The sequence below is a fragment of the Rattus norvegicus genome, chromosome 8 (genome assembly GCF_021556685.1).
Source record: "Rattus norvegicus strain SHRSP/BbbUtx chromosome 8, alternate assembly SHRSP_T2T, whole genome shotgun sequence".
NCBI lineage: Eukaryota > Metazoa > Chordata > Mammalia > Rodentia > Muridae > Rattus > Rattus norvegicus.
In genome coordinates this window covers 63009909-63037386 of record NC_141541.1, presented here as the reverse complement: position 1 = coordinate 63037386, position 27478 = coordinate 63009909, and the positions used below count along the sequence as shown (strand labels likewise).

General features: G+C 39.6%; 1 protein-coding gene across 2 annotated transcripts in view; it reads right to left on the bottom strand.

Annotated features, from left to right (window-relative positions):
• Positions 1 to 24873, bottom strand: part of Ireb2 (iron responsive element binding protein 2) — a 46642-nt gene extending 21769 nt beyond the window's left edge. Inside the window, exons 1-8 of one of the 2 annotated variants that reach the window (XR_015626946.1) lie at positions 24732 to 24873; positions 23239 to 23328; positions 7648 to 7813; positions 6734 to 6871; positions 5384 to 5602; positions 3214 to 3283; positions 2506 to 2689; positions 1577 to 1716 (exon numbers count right to left, since the gene is read on the bottom strand). Coding sequence is in view for 1 of the 2 variants with exons in the window: in NM_022863.2 (NP_074054.2) it covers positions 1577 to 1716; positions 2506 to 2689; positions 3214 to 3283; positions 5384 to 5602; positions 6734 to 6871; positions 7648 to 7813; positions 23239 to 23328; positions 24732 to 24750 (1026 nt within the window). In the remaining variant the exon portion in view is untranslated. 2 annotated transcript variants of the gene reach the window in all.
• Between the last annotated feature and the right edge of the window lie 2605 nt (positions 24874 to 27478).

The window sequence follows — 27478 nt, the reverse complement described above, 5'->3', positions numbered from 1 at the left end:
CAATGCCCTTTAAACTCCAACACCAAAGGGGCCTAAGACCCTTTCCTGGCCAGAATGGGCACCTTATTCATGACCACAAAAGCACACATGGACACAGACATATACATAATTAAAATAATACAAAAAGTAAAATACTTGAAAAAGAAAAATAGATCAGGCCAAGTGCTGTCTTCATCAAATTAATGAAGTGTCACAATATGTATTTGAGAAAATAACATGGTTAATCCTATAAAGACCATTAAAAAGAACAGGACCTCAACAGAGAAAAAATATATCCAATAAGTACACATAATGGATAAAAATTCTCACGATGAGCTAACCACACAAATAGTCATACTGTTAAACAAAAACAGGCAGAAAAATCTGAAAGTAGTGTGTTGTTAAGATGTCTAAAGAACTAATTTCTTTAAAATCAAAATAGCACATATTTCTCCCTTTAGGAGTAAATTGTGCATTTCTCAATTTAACTTTGTGATCTTTGTTACCAAGCATGGAATTAATCATTTTACTAGGATGTCAGGTTTTTTCCAGCTAGGGGAGAAATAATCATTATTACTACTGAGAAACTGGCACTATTGTTTTACCTTGTGGATCTCCAAAGTCGTCACACCAATAATATAACCAAAACTGCCGAGAAGCAACCCACATTGGAAATATGTGTGAAACATGTTTTAAGTGCAAGTATTTTTTAAAAATGGAACTTAAAGTCAGTAAAAAAATAGAAAAATTAGTATTGCAATGTTATGGAAAAGTCTGACACAATCAAATTTCTACTACTCATGTGTTTAAAAGCATTATCTAGTACTGGTTTTGAAAGAGACTTTCTTTAAAAATTGGGGAGGAGGGTCAGATGGTCCAGGGTGTCCTCCAAATATAAGACATGGCATACATGCACACATACCAAAAAAAAAGTATATAAGTATAATAAAAAGCTCTTTAAAACTGGAGGGAGGGCTGAGCTGGAGAGATGGCTCAACAGTTAAGAGCACTGGCTGCTCTTCCAGAGGTCCTGAGTTCAATTCCCAGCAACCACATGGTGGCTCATAACCCTCTGTAATGAAGTCAGATGCCCTCTTCTGGAGTGTCTGAAGACAGTGGCAGTGCACTTATATATAATAAATAAATCTTAAGACAAACAAAATAAACCTCCACCTGGTCAAGTTATCCATGAGACAATAATACCTAACTGTTAAGGGCATGGATTCCTGGGTCAGAAGCCTGAGTCTACTACTTAGTATTTAGCTCCGTGCTCCTCCTCTGATAAACGACTAGGCTGCATGTATTTTATTTTCAATTAAAATAATTACAACAGTAACTACTTCATAGACTTGTATGAGGTTTTCTGATAAATGTGTTGACAGGTTACAAGGACACAATGACTCGTTTTGCTCTTCCATCTAAACATTATAAGTTACATTTGTTATAATTACAATGGTAACTTTATGATATAGGTAATAATTAATATGAGAACTAAGGATGGAAGCATAAGTCCCAAGTCTGAGGTCTTGTGGGGCTGCTCCACTTACATAAAGATGTTCAACAAGTCAATCATGGAACAACTATAAATTGAGCTTACCTTTGTAATGCCTAGGACAATATCTATGGATGTAACAAAAGCATTGGATGACCCAGTTAGCTCACATCCAACCACCTCTGGTAAAGTAAGAGTAACTGGCAGGCCAAGCATAACTGCCTCTGTCTCAATGCCTCCAACTCCTGTTGAGAAGGATAAGTGTATCAGCACAATTAAAATTAGTTACATACCTTCAAACATCCCCCATGTTTCATGAGTGTGACTTACACAGCCTTACAAGGAGCACACTTTCACTGCGGACCTTGAACCTGAACTTTTTAAAAAGATGACTCTACATAATTAAGAAAACTAGTATTTTAACCTTTATAAAAAATTTAATCAGCATCTTGAGTATGTTATGCACTGTTTAATGAGCAATAAACACCAAGATGTGAGTACAACCCAGTCTGTATCTACCTTAGTATAATAAATAAATTGAATCCAAGAAAGAAGGAAAAAAATCCAATATAATACACTCTATAAAAAAAATCTGAGTGGGGTATTCTTAAATTGATGAGAAGGATTAGGGATTTCAAGAAGCAATTGGACTTAACCTTACAACAGTTGTTAGTAATACTGATGTTTCAGGAAAGGGGGTAATGGGCAAGGCTGTGACACACAAGAGATCATGAAGAACTAGATAAAATGATCTTGCATACTTTAGATCTATAAAGGCAGCAGGAGATATGGAAGGATTCTGAGACTGACACTGCAGTCATCATCAACATTCCTCGGACCTCACCATCACCACTGTGGTAACTGCCTGGGGTGGTACTGTCAAGACGCTGGGCACATTTTTTTTTATCATAAATCACCTTCACTATATAGTTTACAAACTCTTAATCTGTTCCTCTGTTTCTTCAAAAAGGCTCTCTGTCCCGATAATGTTTTTGGTATCTCTTCTTAAAAAGAAACAAAATATACTTACTTACCCCACCCAAGAATTCCCAATCCATTCACCATGGTTATATGAGAATCTGTGCCAATTACGCTGTCTGGGAAGAGCAGGTCGGCTTCTTCAAACACTACTCTCGACAAATGTTCTAAGTTCACTTGATGAGCCATTCCAGTTCCAGGAGGGATGACTGCCACATTCTTAAAAGCTCCTGAGCTCCACTGTATTTTGTTTGGATTGAAGAGGCACAATGTTATTAGAGCATTGTGTAACTCTGTATTCATAATCAAGATACAAATAAATATTGACACTAAAATGTTAGCCAACTGTACAATAGGGTCAACTCCAAGTTTATAACAAATACTAAAAGTATACAGATATTGAGCCTATGCATTATTAAGAACATTAAAACCCAAATTAAGCTGGGCATAGGTGTATTACCTATAATCCCAGCAGTAAGGAAGACAGAGGCAGGAAAAAATCAGTTCAAGGTCATTCTCAACTATTTATCAAGCTGTAGGACAGAAACTGTGCTCTAAAATTCAAGCCGATGAGCAAGATTATCCATGGTTCACGTAAAATACAGCTATTATTGTTTAAATATGCCAAATACGAGCTTTCCAATATTATGGTACAAGAAAGTCCATGACCAGAAAGCTTTTGCTAATGACAAGTCTAAATCTAAAAACTGTACAGAATCAGTATTTTATAAACATTCATCAAAAATTCCCCAAATCATTTATACCTTGAAAAATTGAAGCCTCTCTCGATTTCTGCCAAATTCTACTTCTTGATTTTTTAACACCGTCTCAGGTCTAAAAGGATGAAAAGCTGGTATTAAATATATGTATTATTTAAAAAAAAAATCAATTGCCTTGCATCTAAATTTTTACTATCAACATCTAAAAAACTAATAATTTCTCAGGTTATTTTTTTCAGAATTATTTTCTTTCTCATTAAGAAACCTCTTTCTACTTTACAAAGCATGCGAGACAGATACAGAACTATTATTTTACTGAGTATAAACAAGACAGCATCCACACGAGTGCTCAGACCGCTGTGGGAAGCCAGTCAGACCATGATGGAGGTAACTAAACTGCTGGAAGGAAACAGCAGCTTCATCAGTGCAAGTGCACACACTCTTTGCCCTTCGGTTCTTGTGCCTCTTAAAACAAAAGGAAAGAACACCATTGACATATGAATATCGCCTTATAGTTTAAAGAGATCTTTCCACAAAGTCTTTTATTCAACTCACTGAAAAGAGAAACCTGTTTCGTGTTTAGTAGATTATATGGGTTATAAATGCAGCTTATAGGAATTTATGATTTAAAACTGCCTAAGTTGTTTACTTCAACTAACAGGTGGTGACTTTTCTAGAATTATCAATAAAAGTTAATTACTGTATGTAACCTGAGTTCTAAAAATTGTTATTCTTTGAGAACTTTTTAAAAAGCAAGGCTTATTTTAATAATTCACAGCCAAGTGACTTTTGTAGCCACAGCGTATTGTAGAGGTTTTACTCCATCCTTAGGGAATCATATTCTAAAGTCATTCCTATTAGTCCACAGTACTTGGTGCTACAAAAATGTCTTTTGTGTATTAGATTATAGCATGATTTCAAATTAGACTGACATCAGGGGCCAAATGGTAAACTTCCAATTACCTAACTCTTCCATTTCTTCTTCTTCTTCAAATGTATAATTAACACTTTACTGATACACTTACAAACAGTAAGATTATTTGCACACAAGCAAAAACTATAAAATAATATTCTGAAATTAAGACTTAAATTGAGTTTAAATGTACTATGTTGCATCTTTAGAAATAAAAGTGCCATAGTAAACACTTTATTCTGAAGTTATAAAGAGACAACTTTTAAAAATCAGTAATTTGTGAGGCTGGACAACATACTGCTCTTGTAATGGTCGCAGGTTCATTTCCCAGCACCGATAGGGCATCTCACAACCATCTGAAACTACAGTTCTAGGAAATCTTGCACCCTATTCTGGCTTCTGAAGAGTCCTGCATATACATGGGGCATTTAAACTCATGTAGGTAAATGCATATTATATATGAAATAAATGTTTTCTTAATCATTCTGAGTCAGTGAGCATTAACAGAATGCTACTTTATACAGAGATATATAGATATAGATAAATATATATGCTGCTGAGTCAGCACACCCCTAATAATCAGGAAAAATGGTTATTAAGAATAAGGAGTTATTATATAAAACTGTTGGAACTATACAACAAAATTGTCAGGGTATACTTAATCCCTAGGAAGGGCATAGGTTATCACTATAACCTAAAGTTTTATACAAATACTACGCAAAGATTTTAGAAATAGGACTTCAAAGATCCAATTCAAAGACAAACAAAATTACTGTATCATTTGACATTTATCATGCACATGTGTATTTTTCTTAGCAACTTTAAATGTTTTAATACTTCTTAAACCAAATGTATATTTGTTTTCTACAAGTTTTTATTTAATTTTATGTGTATGTACATGAATATCATGTCTGTGCACCACAAGTATTCAGGAACCTGCAGAGGAAATGGTTGTGAGCTACCATAGATTTTGGAAATCAAATCGCAGTCCTCTGCAAGAGGAAGAAGTGCTCTTAACTATTAAACCATCTCTCCAGCTCTGTTTTCTAAATTGTTTAAAAAGCTGATAATTGAGTAAAAGTAAAACTTTGCAACTTTATAGCAGGCAAAAATGGTGGCACACGTTTCTAATGACAACACCTGGAAGGCTGAGGCAGGAAACTGTCTAGTGCTCCAGGCCAGCCTGAATATAGAAAGCAAATTGGAATCTAAGTTGTGAAGGTAATACAACAATAATCAGGAGAAATGTCATTTTCTTAACTGAAAAATAATGTGTTACTACAACTATTAACAATGTCATACTCAGGCACTGGTTGCAAATGAAAGGGACACAGGACAGGCGTATTCTCAATCTGCGAAGAAAATGTTCCTGAGTTTCGGCTTAGTTCTCCAGAATCACACGATCCCCGGCAGGTAGTCTGGCCTCGACATGGAAGCTTCTTAGGCTGTACTTTAAGTGGAGAGAGCTTTCCTGCTTTCTGTAGGTCACCACCTCCAGGATTTGGTGCATTCTGTATTGCACTATTATTTCAAAAAGGAAACAAAGTAATAATTTATAAGTGACAAAAACCTTAACTTAAAAAAAGTTCACATCATCAATACTGTCTGGAAGTGAATGATGTTCAAACCTCATAAAGTAGTAGAGTGACAAACCCTGTAATCCCAGTGCTTAGAAGGCAGGAGGACTGACAGAAACAAGGTTAACCCTGGCCACACAATGGGATACTGTCTCAACTCTCTCAAGCATCCCAAACTGAAGTAGGTTTTACTCATGAGGGTAAAAACATAACCCTAAATACCCCATCTCACACACCTCTCTGCCACCCCAAATAAGGTAAAAAGAGGAAGAGCAAATATGAATTTCTTTTAATTTGACATACAAAAGAAGGAAAGACAAGTCTGATAAGTATTTTAAGTTTTTGAAACAGAACCTCACTATGTAGCCTTAGCTGGCCTGAACTCTTTATGTAGAGCAGACTGGTCTTGAACTCAGATCTACCCTGTGTCTGACTCCTGAGTGCTGTGATTAAAGTTATACCTGGCATAACTGTTTTACATGCTCTACATCAATGTGAAAAACTCTGAGAAAGTACACAACACTTTTTTTTCCACATAATTAAGAACATAGATAATACACGGTGTTGACTATCTCAAGAGTTAGGATAAATTCCAGCATCATCCCACTACTCTAAGGAATGTAAAAAGAAGACAAATGACAGAAACCAGAAAGCTGCTCTAGTCTGCCCTTTGTCAGTGGAAGGAGAGCCCAATAAGTAGTTAGAGACAAATTGTTAGATTTGCTCTCAGAGGTTAAGGAAATTAAAAATAAAAATGAAACTGAAGCTGGTCGTGATGGTGTGTATGCATGCCTATAATCCCAGCCCCAGGGAGGAAGAGGCGGTCTGAGGGTAGCCTGGTTTATATAAGCCTACTTCTATCAAACATGGTAACAGAAATACACAGATATGAAAGGAGCTTTAAACTCAGAATAAGTACAGAAAATTACACCAATCCATGAGCTCCTCTGGTTTTTCTTTAATGTACTAGTCAGTTCTGAGCATCTGTCTTTACTCTGGGGCATTCCCTACCTCCATACTACCTACTTCCAGTTAATTAGGGCTACTATTTTTAAACATGTCTGTATTGCAGTACCATTTACTGAAGTCAATCTGTAAAGAGTGGTCAACTGTGAGATCTGTTGGACAGGCAGGGTGGACTTTCTTAGGATCACCTCCAAGAGTTTTCACTGCCTCCCTCATAGCAGCAAAATCCACCATTGCCGGTATTCCACTAAAAAATAAAGAACAGTCAAATTATGGGTCTAATTGCTTAATACTCAGTTGTTTCCATTAAAAAAAAAACTATCTCTTTTTTGTTTGCATTTATTTTGATAATGATATAAAGTTAGATGTACCCTGGTTTAGTAAAAATTAACACTGAATATTATCCAAGAACTTCAGTGCTCAGAAGAACTGGTAAAAACAACAGAAGAGATGACTTTTGGAGGTATAAATGAACACCAGAATTGGCTGTGCAATTCCCTCCTATAGGTCCTTCCCCCACAGTCCTTGTAGTTATCTCAAAAAGCTATTCATAATAGCCTTTGCCATTTTACATTCATGCATTAGAGAGGAGGGGAGGGGGGAGAGGGAGAGGAAGAGAGAGAGAGAGAGAGAGAAACAAACAAACAAACAAACAAACAAACATGTACCAAATGACTTCAATGTTCTTCATACCAAGGATAGAGGGCAAATAGAACACACTACTGATTACAGAATAGTAACATATGCATTAAGCAGCAACATATTGGAAACACCACACATTAATGATCAGTAGCACATAAGCTAGGCTTGAATGAGTATGACTGGATAAGAGGGTGCTCTCTTCCAACATTATTTTAAGATTCACACTTCCAGTAAATATCCTATAAATAACCAGAAGGGTCGGTCTTTCAGAATACTGTAATGAATCCCCATACTGGGGATTCCACATGTGGGAACAAGGTCAACAAGTTAGAGACTAATGCACTGTCAATACAAGTAATGTAAAATGATGCTGTCACTCACGTGAAATCTTGAAGAACAACACGGGCGGGGAAAAAGGGCACTTCAACATTGCTTTGTTTGGTTTTCCAGTCCAAAATATTTATAACATCTTCCTTTTTCATTAAAAATCCATCACAATTTCGTACAGCAGCTTCCAATAGGACCCGTATTGAGTAAGGCAGAATATCTGATTCAAGATAAAATATTACTATAAACAAGAAGCCATGTCTACACACTGTAAAAAGTACAACAGCAAAACCCCCAGTATAAATACATATTGAGAAGCATGGCGTATCAATGAATACAATAATGAAGACAACCCAATTGTCCCAGGTAGTTTCAACTGTGAACCCGACAGTCTGGGATAATCAGCTGAGGTATTGCCTAGATCAAATTAACCCAGTGGGTACACATATTGGGGACTGTCTGGATTATTGATTGGTATAGGAAGGTCCAGTCCACTGTGGTCAGTCAGTCTTGGGTGGAGAAGAAAGTAAGCCAGAGTGCATGGCAGAAAGCTGCGTTCCTCCACAGCTTTTGCTTCAAGCTCCTGCTTGAGTTCCCATCCTAAACTATGGACTGTGACCTGGAATCCTAATAAGAAATAATGCCGGGGTTGGGGATTTAGCTCAGTGGTAGGCAAGCGCAAGGCTCTGGGTTCGGTCCTCAGCTCCGGAAAAAAAAAAAAAAAAAAAAGAAAGAAAGAAAGAATGCCTTTCCTTCCCTAAGTTACTTTCAGGCACAGTAGTTGTCAAAGCAACAGAATAAAATTAGAACACCTGTTACACCTTAAAAAGCAGGCACCACTCAAAGTGACCTGGAAGGAGGGTGACGCCCTTTCATCCTGTTAATCAAGACTCAGTGACACTTCCTCCAGCAATTCTGCACCACTTCCCTAACAATGGTAAAACTGGAAACCAAGTGTTCAAGTACTGAGACATTACTCACTCAAATACCACCATATACATGAAATAAATACATAGATACTTTTTTTAAAATTGCAATGTTGGGCTAGGCATGATGGCACATGCTTTTAATCCCTGTACTTGGGAGGCAGAGGCAGGCTTCTGTGAGGCCAGCCTGGTCTACAGAGTGAGTTTCAAGATAACCTGGCTACAGAGAGAAACCCTGCCTTGAAAAAAAAATAAAAAACAAAACAAAAATGCAATGTTTATAATCCACAAGAACCAGGAGGAAGGAGCCAAATCTACATAATTTTGAAAAGTATGAAGTGCATACAGAAGTTTGGTTATGGAGTACGCAGACCAAGCACCTGGACCCCCTAGAGCTTTCTTAGAGGGTACAGTAGAGGCTGGACACCTATGTAGCATAGCTTCAAAATTCCAAGTCAAAATTATTTTCAGTCAAAATTTATATACATTTATATACATTAATTTTATTCCCCTAGTATCTTCCTTTCTTAAGAAGCCTGTGAAAGACATGTTCTATAAAACAAATATAAACAAAATATGAAAACTAGACAGTAGCTTCCAACAATGGTGGAAGGGTAAAGAGACTGAGGACACTGGCTGATAGTGACAGTGTAACCAGTTCTCACTCAACTGGAGTAGAAGATGAAGTCTAGAGGCAATGCTGTTAAGAAAAAGGGTGTAGGGAAAATGACAGATTTTCTCTGGAGACCAGACATACTGATTATGGGTAAGGGCATAGAAAACAGGAAACTGAGAAAGGATATCATTAATTCCTGGCAAAAAGCCTCCTCTCAGACCCTGTTGTCCTTTCATCCTAACTAAAACACCAATCCTGATATTAAATTATCTCCAAGTTGAGACCCTACCTCCTTGAAGGGAAATGAGGCTAGAAAGAACTAGGAAGCTTATGAGATTCTCACCAAGCTTGATCTACTGGTTGATGAGAGATACAAGCGAAGCAAAGCAGGCTGAGCCTGAGGCACACCCGCTGAAGGCTCTAAGATGGCTAGCTTTCTCTACATGTTATGGGATGACCTCAAATGGCCGATCAATTATAAAATATATTGCAGTCCCTGAAAATAGCTCAGATTGAGATGGGATCAAAAGCAGATTGTTGCAGGAATTATTACAGGGCCTTTTGCACCTCAAGTTCAACTGTCTGCCATAAAAGAACTTGACCATTTACTATTTTAACTAGAAGTTTAACTAGAAAAAAGACATACAGATAATATTCTTCACATTAGCCAGACTTGACAAGAAGATGGAAAAGGTGTGTGTGGGGTGAGGTGGGGTGGGAGGGATAGAAGATGAGATGGACGGTGTGTCATTTCTTCTAGTGGGCAAGAAGCCTAAGTGAAGTAGAATACGATTAAGATCTGTGTTACAAAGAGCCCTTTCTAGGGGTTGGGGATTTAGCTCAGCGGTAGAGCACTTGCCTAGCAAGCGCAAGGCACTGAGTTCAGTCCCCAGCTCCGGAAAAACAAACAAACAAACAAACAAACAAAAAAACAAAACAAAAAGTAACAAAGAGCCCTTTCTGGGATTCAAAGACGTGGAACCCATGGGAAGAACCAATCTGTCAGTGAGGAGGAAGAGAATGAAACAGAAATTAATAGAAGACACACCCCCCCCAGGTTTGACCTCTACAGTAGAGGAATGAAAATCCATGATTCAATGTGCAGACAGTGGTCTTACTAATGGCCCAGTAAAGGAAATTGTGATAACCAGGGAATACTTAGCCTGTGAACTGCCTTGAATTAGAAAGACTTTTTGGGAGCTGGAGGGAAGGCTCAGAGGTTAAGAAAGACTTTTTAAGCAAACAAAAGAATTGCTCAGATTGTAAAGCTGTGGAACATGGATGTTGATGGCATCGTGAGTGCCAGAGGCAAAGAAGCTGAGTAATAAAACTACTCATCTCTTCTTGAAACAAAAGCTGCATAGTCTGAGGTATAAATGTGGTAGTTTGAATGGTTTGGCCTCCACAGACTTATGTGCGTGAAGGCTTGGCCTATGGGGAGTATCACTATTAGGAGGTATGGTCTTATTGGAGGAGGTGTGGCCTTGTTGAAGTAAGTATGTCCCTGCAGGGATGGGCTCTGAGGTCTCCTATGCTCAAGATATACCGAGGATGGTTGGGGATTTAGCTCAGTGGTAGAGCGCTTGCCTAGCAAGCGCAAGGCCCTGAGTTCGGTCCCCAGTTCTGAAAAAAAGAAAAAGAAAAAAAAGAAGAAAAAAAAAAAGATATACCCAGGATGGCACATAGTCTACTGCTGCCTTCAGATCAAGATGTAGAACTCTCAGCTCCTTCTCGAGCACCATGTCTGCCTGGACACTGTTGTATTTCCCATATTTAGTCCATGATAATGGACTAACCTCTGAAACTGTAAGCCAACCCCAATTAAATGTTTTCCTTTATAAAAGTTGCCATGGTCAGGGTGTCTCTCCACAGCAATAAAACCCAAATTAAGACAATAAGGAAAATCAGTCCCCAGTGGATTTACTAATATAAACCATGAAAGATAATAAACTATAATACATCAGTCTCATGCATAAGTCTCTGAAAGCAATAAAGAAAGGATAGCCAGAAGGGACTGGACTTCTGAGTGGCAGCGTGTGATGTTCAGCTCTCTGGACCTGATAAAATTGTGCACATAATTAGGAAAATGTATATATACACACATACATATACATGCATACATATCTATATGTGTATACAAATATACATACACACACACACACACAAAATTATACAATGCTAAGTATCTTACAGTTTTGGAAAAACATTGGGAAGAACAGTAAAAATCATCAGTTAAAGAGTTTGAAGAAACCTTATGTGGATTGGAGGTTGCGGGGACAATGTCCAGAAACCATTATTATTTACAAATATATCAGGGGCAGGTTACTTCCCTATAAGCTGCTAGTCAGCCAGGCCCAAGCCATGAAAACTATTACCACAGCTATTGGTTACATGTTAGAAATGAATGAAACTGTCACTGACATACCTGCTTGGATATGGACCCTGATCACTATACAATGAACATGACACTAATAAACAGTGGCACTGACTGTCACTGATTTCTGATTTGATTTGATTTCATAAGCAAGGGCCCATGTTTGGTCTTTAAGTCAGGACCTGTGGCTGCAGAGGCCATATGCCCTGGTGGGAAAGCTACCATTTTAAAAGCAGATGTTGTATGCCTGTAAACTGCTTCCTAGACGTTTGTATTTACTATTTCTGTCAGTTACAGAGGGAGTCCTTTTAAATTTTTTGTAACGGGTGATGGTTACTGAAGAGACTCAACCAGTCAAACTGCCAAGGGTAAGTGACTTATTCCTATAGCATAGTGGCTCAATGCTAAGCTATAAATAGGAGAAAATGAGACATCCACATTACACCCTCCATCCATCTCCACCCAAGACCAGGAAGTATTGCTACAGAAGGACTGGAAAGAATGTAAGAGCAGGAGAAAGAGATAAAAGTATATTGCTGTATCCTTCACATTAAAAGACACATTCTCTCCCGGAAAGAGGTGGGAGGTTCAGAAGACTTGGGAGGGGAACTAAACTTACAAAAGTCACAAGACCCTTCCAATAAGCAGTAAACAATTGCTAGAAGAAACTTTTCTATAGCAACTTTTATGAGCACCCCCATGTCCCTGTAAGTAACTCAACCCCCTGGTTCACCGAATGTGGCTGGGGTAGAACTGTCTCTTTGGCCTGTTGTGGTACCCTATCTGAAGTGAAGAGGTATTTGTTCAAGTTTCCCTAGGAAAGTCACAAAACACTTAGTTTTTCAACATTTTCAGTTGATCTGCATCACTTCTCTAATTCAAGAATTGCTAATTTAAACAAAATAATTAAATTGAGACATTTTCTGTCTTATATTCTTTACCCTTTTCAAGTGAGCAATTATGACAGGTTTTACAATTAGCATCATAAATGAGTTTTAGAACAGTTTCATAAACGCAATAGCTTTCCTCATGCCCATTTAGTGTTAATTCTCACACCTTCCTCTCCGACTCCAGAAACTTTATGAGTATTTCTATTCTTCCTCTTTTCTAGACAGATGGAATAATACAAAAATACCTTTTGCTTTCTTTTCATTGAACTTGCTTTTAAAGTTCATCCCTACTATATTATGTATCTTTAACATACATAACATTCCTTCTATTAGATTACATTACATACCAAATTGTGCTTCAGTTTACCATTAGAGGATATTTAAGTCATATAATTTTTTAGCTCTGTGAACACACTTTGATTTTTCTTGGATAGATAGATAAAAATACTATGTACAGGGCTTGGCAGTTAAAAGTACTGAGTTCAATTCCTAGCACCCACAGTTTGTAACTCATGACCATCTGTGATTCCAACTTCAAGGGAACCAACAGCCTCCTCTGGCCTTCACAGGCACCATGGTGCACAGACAAACATGTAGGCAAAATACCCAAATACATAAAATAATGGCCAAAAACATAAATATATTTAAAAAGAATACCATGTATAGATAATAACTAGGTCATATGATAAATTTATGCTTAACCATTTGTTCATTCATTTACTGGTGCTAAGGAGGGTTGAAACCTGGGACTTGTATGTGCTAAGCAAACAGGCTACCACTAAGCTACATTCCTGACCCCCTAACATTTTAAGAAACAGTCCAACTAGCTTCCAAAATGGTAGTATCCTTTTACATTCCTATAAGAAATGAATGCAGTTTCTGTATCTCCGTATTCGCCCTAATACTCATTTTTGTCTTTGACATCACATCTATTACCCCTAGTTAAGAGTTCTAATAGCTTCTCAGCAAGTCAACGAAGCTAACAATTTCCTTCTTGAACTCCTTTTCTACATTCACACAACAGCTCTCTGCAATTTTCTCCCTAGCAAGTCATTTAAAGACAGTTTTTTATGCCTTCTAAATGATTTGCCAAGAGGTACTAGTTCTCTGTTTTAAACTATGCTCATGAAGATGGCTGTAAGTGACTGGCCTTGAAAGCAGTGGTTCTCAACCTGTAGGTCATGAGCACTTTAGCAAGCCTATCTCTAAAATTATTTACAATTCATAATAGTGGCAAAATTATAGTTATGAAGTAGCAACAAAAAAATTTTATGGTTGGGGATCACCACAGAATGAGAAACTGTATTAAAGGCTAAGACATTAGGAAGATTGAGAACCACTGCTTTAGAGCAAAGAGTAGACATGCTTACAACCCATTTTAAAGATTCAGGTTCCATTAGATGTCAGTTTCACACAACCAGCCTGCATTACAGGTATTATGCAGTCCTATTCGACATCAACCTGTTAGGAAACTCATATAGATGTAATCAACTTCTTAACCAATTTTTATATTTAGCAGTTCTCGTTTAGGCTTATGTCTTACCCATTAGGGCCCTCCCCTAGAGATCCCAGGTGCTCCTGTGGCTTCGATCATGCCTATCTAACCACCTTATATACATACTCCTGTGTGGAGATCTAACCCATTCAACTCCACCAATAATCCTAAAATATTTTCTGCAGACCAGATTGGTCTTCTAAGCTTCAGAACTACATGCCTAGTTGTCTCCTGAAAACCACTCTTAAGTTCCCACTCAAGTGATTTACACTATGTGCTGGCTCCTTGCTGCTACCTCTGCTGTAATCACTATCAGCTCTTCAGACATCTATATCAATACGGCACCACAGCTGGGCTGGGGCACAAGTCTGTGAACCCAACTACGCAAGAGGCTGAGGCAAGATCACAAATTTAAGGCTTGTCCAGGCTAGAGTTGAGTTCAAGGCCAGTGTGGTCAACTTATTGAGATTCTAACTCAAAATAAAAAATGAAGGAGGGGTAGAAGTAAAAGTTTGGTGTGTGCTTGTCTAGCATGTCAAGGTCTTAGGTTCAATTCCCAGTACAAGGAGTTTTAAAAAGAAGCATTGTTCTTTTCTTTTTGGTTTTTCAAGACAGGGTTTCTCTGTATAACAGCCCTGACTGTCCTAGAACTCTATTTGCAGACCAGGATTTATAGACCAACTCAGAGATTCACCTGCTTCTGCCTCTTGAATGCTAAGATCAATGGTGTGAACTACCATACCCTGACTTGAAGCAGTGTTCTTGTCACATCTTTTTTGCTTACTATCACCACTCAGAGTCCAAACCACCTGCACGCCTGATCTTCACTAATGCTTTCAAAATGTGGTCTCAGGACTCCTGAGATTCTGAAAACCTTTCAAAAAACCTGAGGTCAACAGAGACACTTTTGTTTTTTTCCTTGTTAACATTTTGACCTTTCCAGTGATTTTTTTTTTTTTAAAAATGTATTGTTGGTGTGTTGGGGTGTGTGTGTGTGTGTGTGTGTGTGTGTGTGTGTGTGTGTGTGTGTGTGTAATACATGTGCCCCAGTATGATCATGGAGGTAAGGAGACAACTTGCAGGAATTGGTTCTCTCCATGTACTATATGGAACCCAGGGATCAATCTCAGGTCATTAGGCTTGACAGCAGGTACTTTAACTGAGACATTTTGCGTGCCTCTGCCCCTTCTCTCCCCAAAATGGCTTAAAACCAACAGTGAAGCTAGACTAGTGATAGGCTAGCTCATGCCTATCATACCAACACTTTTGAAACTCAAGAATTTCCTTGAGTTCAAAGCTAGCCTGAACCAGAGTGAGAGGCCCCCACAAACAGCAATAGAACAAAAGCCAAAACTGAGTGCTTTGATGACTCAAGGCAATGGCGCCAAATTTATATGTATGTGTGTGTGTGTGTGTGTGTGTGTGTGTGTGTGTGTGTGTGTGTGTATGACTTACCACATAAAAGACCCGTTTCATGTAAGATTATCACTGAAGCAGAGTGTTGATTTCTTAAAACTTAGCTGCTGAAATCCTTCTAATTCTGTGAGACAAAGTGCATATACAGCCTCACTGCCTCACTACTTGACACCACAGTACAATGACTAATGGATGAAAAAGCTGTAAGGAATCATGCTACTTGTAAACTAATTAAAAATAAACTTAAGAAAAAGTACAATAATTGCTTGGAGAAAAACAGTGATACTATTAGAGTTGCAAGCTAAATGAAGTTGCCATTTTTTTCAAGTTTTCACTTGAACCAACTCACAAAACATGGCTATTCAAATGTGAGCATTCATTCAGCAGACATTTCTCAAACACAGAGTAAGTGCCAGGCATAACGGCACATGCCTTTAGTTCCAGCACTTGGGAGGTATGCAGAGCTCCCGAGTTTAAGGCCAGCCTGGTCTATAGAGTGAGTCTCAGGATATCCAGAACTCCACATTGAGACCCCATTTCAAAAGCAACAATAACAACAACAAAATAAGCATAGCTACTAATCATCTAGTGCTACACTGTCTGGTCACTACAGTTATTCATCTTTAAGATGTTATAATTAAAGTGATTCACACCTATTGTGATAGTCTGTTAAGAATGATTCCTCTGCCCCCAGGCTCACATAATTGAATGCTTAGTCACTAGGTAGTGGTATTATTTGAAAAGATTAGAAGGATTAGGAGTATGGCCTTGTTGAAGGAACTGTCACTGAGGGTGAGATTTAAGATTTCAAAAACCCATGTCAGGCCTAGTCAGTGTGTGTCTGTCTGTCTGTCTGTCCGTCCGTCCCTCCCTCCCTCCCTCCCTCCCTCTCTCCAGATCAGGACATATAACTCTTAGCAACATATATCTGCCTACATGCTGCCATGCTCCCTGCCATGATAATGGACTAAACCTCTGAAACCGTAAGCCAGTCCACAATTAAATGTTTTCTTTTATAACAGTTGCTTTGGTCGTGGTGTCTCTTAATAGCAATAGAATACTAAGACGAAGATCTTCAAAATATATTTTTAGGGGCTGGGGATTTAGCTCAGTGGTAGAGCGCTTACCTAGGAAGCGCAAGGCCCTGGGTTCGGTCCCCAGCTCCGGGAAAAAAAAAAAAAAAAAAAAAAGAACCAAAATATATTTTTAAACAAAAACATAGTTGTCAATTTCACCATTATCTTCTTGAAATAGGAACTGGTGCCTCAGTGTCACTGAAGAGCCTCAATACAGTGCCAGCTCCTGGACTAAGACACTGCTACACAGAAAGCCTCTTGTTCCTATGCTAGAGCCTAGACTCTACCTGGAATATTCCTGGAGATGTTACATGCTAAGTCCTACTTTTTTCTCCAAATCCCAACATGGCACATGAACTCTGAAAGGACTCTTGCCTACACCAGCACCTGCTTTCCTAAAGCACATCCATGTTGGAGTAATGTTTTTGTGCACTGTGTAACGAGTATCCTTGTATTAGTCAAATGCTGATTTTTGAACCAGCAGAAATGATCACAACCAGATTTTGTTATTGTTAAGCATCTTCTGCCTTTGTATTTTGTAAACAGTGTTCTCCATCACTTTCCGATTGGTTAAAAGAAAAAGCCTCTGGCCTATAGCAAAATGCAGAATAAATAGTAAGGTGGGACTTCTAGAGAAAGGAACTCTGAAAAGGAGTCAGACTAGGGGAGTCAACCAGCTGGATATGGAGGAAGAAGCAGCTGGGAAGGAAGGAAGAAGTAACTAACTAGTCACATGGAAGAACTTAGACTAGTATAAATGGGATACTTGAGTTAAGAGCCAGGGCAAACAATGCCTAGCTATAAGGTCAAAAGCTTCAAAATAAAAAGTCTCTGTGTCAATAGTCAGGAACTGAGTAGGCATAGAAAGATTCCTGGTTATACATCCACATCACCGACCACTGACTGCTTGGTTATGTTCTCCAGAGGGTGGACTACAGTCTACCATAGTGATTCTCAACCATCCTAATACTGAAACCCCTTAATACAGTTCTTCATGTTGTGACTCCCAGATTCCCAGGACAAGATCAAGGCTAAATGGCTGCAACAAGACTGGCCAATAAAGAGTTGAGGTTATGGCTCAGCTGTAAGGTGGGATATTCCTGGAGCTGTTACATGCTAAGTCCTATTTTTTTTTTCTCCAAATCGCTTGCCTAGGATGCATACATCTTGGGCTTGCTCTCCAGAACCACATAAATAGCATGCCTATAATCCCTGCACTCAAGAAGTGGAGGCGGGAGATCAGAAGTTCAAAGCTGTCTTCAGCTAATAAGGAGTTCAAGCCTCGCCTGGGCTGAATAAGAATCATCCCAGGGGGGCTGGGGATTTAGCTCAGTGGTAGAGCGCTTACCTAGGAAGCGCAAGGCCCTGGGTTCAGTCCCCAGCTCCGAAAAAAAGAACCAAAAAAAAAAAAAAAAAAAAAAAAGAATCATCCCAGGAAGGAATAAAACATCAAAACAAAAACCTGAGCTAGAAACTGAGGTTTCTTATTTGGGATTTGGAGCTATTTACAAAGTAAGCAACAGAAATGGCTTGTCTTCAGTCAAGTGATCTGAGTAGAGAGGAGAGAACTATGAAGTCCCTGGGAGAAAAAACAAAGAACACTGCCAGTACTGGCCCACTCTCTTATTTTCTTAAGAGACAAGATTTAACTAGCCTGGGAGTTGTATACCAACACAATAAATTCTACTTTGGCTGAGCTATTAAGTGTCACATTTTTATAATCTAAGAGTCTAGTCAGAAACAGAAAATGAAAACAAAACTAAAGTCAAATTCTTGAATATAATATACCAAGTTAAATGCAGAATTGTACCTGATATCTACAGAATTGCATTAGGTAATCTTTACAAACATATGTACTATGTATACATACTGTAGATAAACTGTTTCATTGCTTACCCAACCCACAATCCTTTCCAGAGTCCATGGAATATACGAGATTAGAGAATACATATCTTTCCAGCAGGATAACTGGATCAGTAAAGGAAAATTGGCAAATCCGGTTAAAGCAATGGCGACAAAGTCACTCAGAGATACTTTAGCTAGATGGCAAGCCATTTACAACACACAAAGAACAGTCCAGTGGTCATACTGGGAATTATTCAAAGTCAGTACATTGAGTTATACAGAGAAAGGCTCAGGTACAGTAAAAAAACAGAAATAACAAGACCAGGCAGCCTTCAAATTGCAAACAGCCTCTGGCTCTGACTGGTTTTGAGAAGAATATATTTTTCCTCTGCTTTCTTTGCATAACTGGAAAACATAGTATCACTTTCTAGCAAAGTATCTGTTCTTTATAGTCCACAGTAGAGACTGGGACAGCATATACTAGGAGCATGAAAATAAGTGTGATGGAGGTGGAAAAAACCCACACAACTTCAATGTAACAATACTATGTATTAATAGCTTGAATTAAAAGTATGTGTTGTGTGTGTGTATGTACCAATGATATCACATTGGCCTAACGTGTTAAGGCCCTGAGAAAGCAAATAACTTTTTTGTATAACCATGAAAAGCTGTAGCAAAGTACATCTAGCCCTTTCTACTGGAACTCACACTCCTTGACTTAGAAACCAGGCAGATTCAGATAGCAGGAATACTTGTATTGAATGACATGGAAAGATGTGCATAATATATTAAGTGAAAAAAGGTCACAAAGCAATACACATTGTAATATTCATGCTTTATACACTGTCTATAAAAATGTACTTTTCACTAGGCATGATGTGCATGCCTTTAATTCCAGGCACAGGCAAGAGAATCTCTAAAAGCCAGTCTGATCTACAGAGTTCCAGGACAGCCAGGATTCTGTTAGACACACACACACACACACACACACACACACACACACACACACACCCCTGTCTCAAAAACTAAAACGAAACAAAAAGTGATTTTCTATTTTATCTGTGAAGGTTGTATCTTGTTTGAAATTCTTAGAAACCACAAAACACTCTACTAAAATGTTAAGTACAGATTCCTTTCAGAGAACGCAATGTAGGAGCTGGTTTTCATTTTGGTTTTTTTGTTTGGTTTTTTTTCTAGTCTTGGGAATCCAATCCAGGGCTTTGTACATGTTCTACCACCTAACTTGTTATCCTCACCCCCTTGTTATTTGGAGACAGAATCTATGTAGTTCAGGTTGGCCTGGAATCTATGATCTCTTGATACTTACATACATGTGCTACCATGCCTGGCTAACAAGGTAGGTATGAATACAGTGCTGGCTATATTTCTATTTACTATAGTTAAGAAAGTAAGCAGTCAGGAAGGAAAAAAGAAAAGATAATGAGATGACCAAAATAAAAGGCCTGAGGCTTCATACTAGTTAAAAAATACGCTATACTAGCTGGTCTCTCCCGTTATCCCACTACTAATAACTTCACTCATGCTTCTTCTATAAGGCTGCTCTCTGTAACTATCTTGAGGTTAACTGCCACCCACATACCCTTTGTCCAATGGCAGTTCAACTGCTTCAGAAAGAAGGCTCTATTACAAGCAACAGAGACTGTTCTCTGCCTTGGGATTATGAGTATTCTTAAACTCAGAGAAGACAGTCACAAAGATCTAAGTTTCTAGTCAGTATACTAAAAGGTACCAAAGAGGAAATCGTGTCAGATCAAAATATAGCTAATGTTTCAGCAGTGCCCACTTCCATACCCCAAATATAAACTGAAGAAGCAAAAAATACAATGGACAGAGGCAGGCTCATTTGTGATTGAGGTTACTGTGGTCCACATAGTAAGTTATAGGACAACTATGGCTATGTGCAGAGACCTCGGTCTACAAAAATAAATAATTTTTTATAATAAGGTAAAATGGCACTACAAAGGGGGAAGGGGCACAGAAATTAATTTGTTACATCTCATCTAAGCACTATGAAGGGCATTAGGTTAGCAAAGCAGGTGATACAGGCTGTCTTACTTATTATCCCTTCTCAACCAAGTCTACCTTTTTTTCTTTACCAAGAAACCTAAGAGGTTGGGGATTTAGCTCAGAGGTAGAGCGTTTGCCTAGCAAGCGCGAGGCCCTGGGTTCGGTCCTCAGCTCCAGGGGGAAAAAAAAAAAAAAAGAAACCTAAAGCTGATTTTAAAAGTATTTTGCTTATGGTTATAATAAATTTAACACTGGTAATTCTAAGAAAATGTTCCATAAAGATGTGCGTAACAGGGATGGAGAGATGGCTCAGAGGTTGGGAGCACTGACCGCTCTTCCAGAGGTCCTGAGTTCAATTCCCAGCAACCACACGGTGGCTCACAACCATCTGTAATGAGATCTGGTGCCCTCTTCTGACATGCAGATATATATGCAGAACACTGTGTATATAATAAATAGATCTTTTTAAAAAGATATGCATAACAGCATATCTTCCATCAGAGATAAATTAACTTTTATATTATTGGTCATCTCCTTTCATGTTACAATTGCTCGACTCCCTAATTCTGTGTTTATATGTCATCTCTATAAACTCTCCATAGAAATTATTTATTTTCAAGTACAAAAAAAAAAATCCCTATATATGGTTTTTTTATTAATCATTCAAATTAGATTTTAAAAAAACTTTTACATGGATAAAGATGTGATTTAGTTGGTAAAGTACTCCCTTAGCATGCAAGAGGCCCTGGGTTTGACCCTAGCACTGCCTGAATCACATGTGGTGACACACACACCTGTAATCTCAGTACTTGGGAAATGGAGGCAGGAAAACCAGAACTTTGAGGCCAGCCTGGGCTACATAGTAAGTTCCAGAATAAGCTCAGCTACATGTGAGTATCTATAAAAAAAAACAAAAACAAAAATAAACAAACCAAAACATCCCTTGAGTCCAGAGTGGTGGCTTAAATGAGACTGGCCTCCCCAATAGGAACCTATACCTTAATACTTGGTCCCTAGTCAGTAGAATTGTTTGGAAGAACTAATAGTTGTGGCCTTGTTGGAGGTGGTATGTCACTAAGGACAGGTTTCCAAGTTTCAAAAGACTGGAGCCAACCCCACTGCCCTTTTCTGAATTGTGGATGCGTCTCAAGATACGAGCTTCTCTGCTACTGCACTGACACTATGCAGCCTGCCCGGCAGCATGCTGCTAAGCTCTCTGCCATGATGGTTATGGAGTCTAAACTTCTGAAACTGTAAGCCTCAAATAAACATTTTCTGTAAGTTGTCTTGGTCATGGTATCTTATAGCAACAGAAAAGTAAATAGAATCAGGTTTTGTTTTGAAGAAAAGAGTTTATGAAAAACCTATTGCGTGTATAAAATATATATATATTTGATACATATGTATACATATATATGTATGTATGAATGAATAATATGCATGTGTGTACACAGAGATCAATGCTGGTGTTTTCACTATTGCTCTCTATCTCAGAAAGACAGGGTCTCTCACCCAGAAAGCATTGCTGTTCTGACTAGAATGGCTGGGCAGGTGGCAAATGAGCCATGGTCCTGCCTGGCTCAGCCTGTGGAGAGCTGGAATCACAGATACACGTGACTATGCTGAGCTTCACGTGAGTGCTGCAGGTCTGAACTCGTCCACGTGTGTGTATATGGCAAGCACTTTACCTACTGAGCCATTCCCTGTCCCTTTTCGGTAAACAATTTTCTAAAACCAATATAAAATCATCATTACTTATGGGATAAAATCAATAAAAGACATAAAGTATAAGGAAATACCCATGCTGTCTTATCAATACAAATCAGTGCAATGGAAGGTAAAAAGCTGCTGCTGCTGTTCTAGGGAATAGTTACTTTTGAAGAGCAATCTAATTCTAAGACATTAAAAAATACCTACATTGTCTCACAATGCACACAGACTCACTATACATGAAGAAGATTTAAATTCCTAAAAATCTGTAGTATTTATAAAGGAGCAATAAAACAGGAATGAAGAAAACCTCTCTCCAAACTGGAGAAGGCTGGTCATGAATTTTTTTCATAAAAGCTTTGACAAGAAAATTCATCAGCAGGTTCTTCCAAGCAGGTTTTCTGTTCTTTGGTCTGGTTAGAAAAGTTGCTCAACTGTCAACTAAATCAAAAGCTGAGCTTGGGGCGGCCTCCTTTCAATTCCAACACTTAGGAGGCTGAGAAAGGAATGACAGAAAGTTCAAGGCCACCCTGGGCCACTTACAAGATCATCTCTCAAAACAAAAGAAAACTTTATCAAAGTTAAGACTGCATCCATCCCATGGCCAAGAGGTTAGCCATGTTCATTGTTCTGAGAATCCGATGAAAGGTTTGACCCCAATTAGGAATGTGAAAATGTTTACCAAAGTGTCAGAGAATCACACCTAGAAGTGAAGAACAATGTGAACCAGTGGCCTCAGCTGATGATGCTATTTAAAGATGATAAAGAATAGTCAGAGGCTCTGGGCAGTAGGGGTCCATGCCTTTGATCTCAGCATCTGGGAGGCAGAAGCAGATGGATCTTTTGAGTTTGAGGCTAGCCTGGTCTACAGAGTGAGTGACAGGACAGTCATGTTCTACAGAAAAACCCTGTCCTGAAAAAAACAAAAAAAGAAACAATAACCGTAGGCACTGACCATTGAAAAAGTTAACACACACATTAAGTCATGATAGAATATTATGCTTTCTTTTAAAAATAAGATTAGCCTTAGATTTGGGGGTGGGGGAGTGTACCATCTAATTAACTAAAAGTTTTAAAGGAGAAATCAAATCATGGTTTCTATTTTCCTCAATGAGAAGTCCCAAAGGAAGATTTGTAAACATGAAACAAGGCAAGGTGTCCCTGTTGCCTGCCACATGGTGGAAATAAATTGTAAAATACCTTCAGCTCACCTCAATGCATTAACTACTAGAAACTAAAGCCCATGAAAAATGAAAAGAGCAACATTACCATACTTGGTGCCTCCAAGTTTAGGTACATTGAAGAACTTCTTCTGTGAACTGCCATTTAATGTTTCAATAAGGTACTCAAAGGTGTATCCTGAAGAAGAAAAAGAACAAACACCTTCCATTAAATACATTAAATTAAATGCACTAAGTACATTAAATACAGTTACCAAGAACTTTATTCAAAGAGAAAACACCCAAAATCTTGCTCAGGAGAACTCTGTGTGCTGATGGAAAGGTTGAGTACTTGCATTACTCATTAAGGCAGCTCTGAGCCACAAGTAGCTTCCAGGCACTTGAACTACGGCAGCAGTGATGGAGGTGCTGACTAGTTCATATCTCAGACATAGACTACTCCATCACACTGCAAGAGTACGATCTAAAACTGTGACACTTGTCAAACAGAAACTAGTAAGACAACCTACTACCCTGTCTGCTGAGACAGGGTGTGCCACTGTAACCCAGAATGGACCTCGCTGGACAACCAGGAGAGCCTCCAAGTATAGGCAAACCATCCTTTCTCTGTCTCCTTAATGCTGGGATTATAGCCATGCCCACCTAGTGGCTTTTCAATCTTAAAAATATGTTAAATGTCTGCAAAGAGACAATAAGAATGCTTTAAATGATGTACACGCATTCAGAAATCATACCCTGAACATTGCTTAAGTACAGAGAGAATGCTTTGAGAAAACCATTGTTGGAGGTTTTCAAAAAGCAATTAACAATCTAACAATAGTTAGAACACTAAAGATGTTTTTTTTAAAGCGACCATCAAAATATCTCGATAATTTTGGCACATCACATTCTCTTAAGAGACATACCCTCAGTGGTTATGCACTAATTGAATATGCCCCCACTCTCAGTGTTGAGGGAAAGGGTGAAGGCAACCTTGGGGTAGAAAAAAATTCATTATGCGACTCATTACATGGATGGGCGAGACACTTAAATATTGCTAAGATCTACTTCCAAAACCAGAAAACAGTCTACTCGGAATGGATAGTGTTTTCTTTTGTGGAGGGAGGTGGGTGGGGGAGGAGACGGCAATAAATAATCTGGGAACAGGCTAACGTTCGGCCTCGACAGCCCCTCCACTTCCAGGAGGAAAGAAAGAGGGAGAGACAGCAGTGCAATGAACAGCCAGCAGAGTGAAACCTAAACAAGGGACCCAGGTCTTCCAACCCTCAATGCTCACAAAAGGGGAGCGGGGAGAGAAAGACATGGGCTTGTCCCTGCCCCAGGAGTTACTCCCGGGGGCCTGGAGGCTGCAGACAACAAGCAGCGGGCCCTGGCCAGTGGCGGAATAAGCGCCCGGCTGAAGAGCGGGACGCCGAAGGGGAGGCCCGGCTTTCGCGGCCTCCGCCCCGAGGGGAGAGAACGACCCAGCCCTGAGGGCCCGGCTGCGCCCCGGGTGACCGTAAGAAAAGCAAAGCAAGCGCCACGGCGTATAGCAGCGCACTCCTCCAGCCGCCAACGCTAAGGCGGCGGCCGGGAACTGACCTGCACTTGGGGAGTCCATCGCCGGAGACCATATTATCCCTGCGGGGAGGGGGCCGGCGGGGGAAGGAGGGGGAGGCCGGGCCGGGAAGATAGGGAGGAAGACCGGCAGACTGGCAGTGGGAAGGAGGAAGGAAGCAGTCTCGCGCAGACACCGCGAGAGCCGCAGAGCTGGCCCGGGGTCCGCGCTCGCGGGATTTGCCGTCTAACTCTCGCGAGATCTTCGGGCCGGCGAAACAAAGAAAGAGAGGGGCGGAGCCAGCTGGTAGGCGGGACGCTGCGCATTCTCCGTTGTTTTCCAGACTGAGGGTGGGGGGCGGAGCCCTGAGCGGTAGTAACTTTGACGACGGGACGCCATGGGTTCCGTTACTTTGTTGTAGCCCAGAAGTATTCAAGGAGGTTTTGAGGTCCAGCGATGACTGCAGGGTGTCTTTTGGAGGAAAGAGTCAGGATTGAGACTCGAGTTCTCCCTGCATGGTAAAGCCTTGTGTTAAGCGAGAGGTGCCCACTCGCGCATTCTCAAGAGAGCAAGGCCGGATTCAGGGGATACATGGGCATGGGCAATCAACTTACTGAATGAATTAAAATTTCCATACTTTCTTGTAACTTCAATCTCTCTTTTCCCAGGAGAAATGATGGTGATGGTGTCTTAAGTCCCTTGCCCCAGTCAAGGAGAGTCTTTATGTCTTCCCTGTCTGCTTCTGTCTTTTGGTGAGCGGACTCTTTGCGGTTGTCTGGTTCGTTGTCTGGTTCGCCCTTCTCTTTCCCACTCCTATTCCTTCCCAGACTGGTTACCGCTTCCAAAAATGCCTTTGATAAAGGTATGCATAACTATTTGCCAATACGTTTCCCAGACCTTGCTTAGCTGTTTGCTTAGTAAGTTAAGACAAACTCCATCAACCTCCATAAATCCAAAACTCTTCTGTACTTCCGCCTCTAAGCTTGCTTCATCTCAGTCTCCTCTGCCAGGAGATGCCAGGGCCTTTCTCTACCCAGATGGTAAGTGTACTGGCATTAACTATCTCATGATGTAAGTTTTGCACCAGATTTCATTTCTCCAGCTCACTTCACCTCTCTATTGGCTCCAGTTATCCGTTCATATGCTGATGCTCCCTAACCTATAACTCAAACCCTTCTCCTAAGCTTAGAGGAATATGTCCTAATGCTTGTTACCACGGGCATCTCATATGCAAAACCTCTCTAGAACAATCACTACAACCACCACCACCCAAGCCAGGGAGTTGTTTTGTTTCACCTGGCCCGCGAATGCCGCTGCCAAAGCACAACCGGGTATGCCGTCCTTGACTCCTCTCTTCCATTCCTGTTGATAGAAGTCCATTTGATCTCCTTACTTCCTAGTTATTTCCCCCGTTACCACCCTGTTCTTGACAACTGTGACAATCTCCTCAAAAAGTCTCTAGGTAATCATTTCCATGAAATTGAAACAAACTAAGAAGGACACAGTAACCAAACTCACATTCCAAGAAACTGACTCTGGATTTGAAATGCTTTCAGATAGAAGCCAGAGCTCATGTATAAATTCTATGCTCACAAGGCTGAATTGCCTAGTACTTCTAGAATATCTCAGTTTCTTTTCTCTTGGAACACTTCCGTGCACTGTGGGCTAACCCTTACCCCCTCTTTCAAGACTCATTTTTTTGTTTGTTTGTTTGTTTGGTTGGTTGGTTGGTTGGTTTTTTTAATGCTTTAAAGATTTATGTGTGCATCTTAATGTTAGTATATGTCATGTGTGTGCAGGTACCCAAGGAGTCCAGAAGACAGTGTTGAATCATCTTTAATGGCCAGCCTATCTCTCAGATCTCATGGTTTTCACCATTTAGTTTGAAAATTTGTTGTGGTCGTGGGGACTGAGCTGAGGTCCTCTACAAGAGCACAAATGGTCTTAATTGCTGAGCCATCTCTCCAGCCCCCAGGAGTCTCTCATACACTCACACTACAACAATTAAATTCAAGAAATTTAGCGTTGGTACTATTTTTTTTTAAGATTTTATTTATTTACTTTATACACTGTTGCTGTCTTCAGACACACCAGAAGAGGGCATCGGATCCCATTAACAATAATTGTGAGTCACCATGTGGTTGCTGGGAATTGAACTCAGGACCTCTAGGAAGAGCAATCAGTGCTATTAACCACTGAGCCATTGCTCCAGCCCGAGTTGGTACTATTAATATTTATACTTTATGCATTTGAAGAATCAGCTTTATTAAGATTCTATAATCAAACATTGGCATCATTTACATCCAAATTTAATTTTTTTGCCAATTGTTTCAATTGTTTTATCTTTATCTTGTTTGTTTGTTTGTTTGTTTGTTTGTTTTGAGATACAGTCTTGCTGAGTAGTCCCCTGCTCATTTGAATTCACCATATAACACCGAAGGGACTCTAGCCTGCCCAAGTGGGGCAAACATGGCTGTGCCAGGCCCTGCCCTTCTCCATTCCCTCTGTCTTGCTAAACACTGTTAGATTACACTCCGAAAGCTAGCAACCAAAGTCTGTTCCCTAATATGGCCACTTCCTCCTCCTGAGGCTGACAACAAAGATCCAGCTATTTAAGTATTGAAGTCAGAAGCCCCCTTTGGCCAACCCAGTTAACATGCCCAATTAAATTTGAAACCTCATCTTAACATGGTTCTTGTTTTACCTTTATAAACTACCATTTGCCTACAAGGCATGTCTGTCTGCCCTCTGTCCAGAGGCAGTCCTTTGCTCCCTGCCCCCACATACAAAT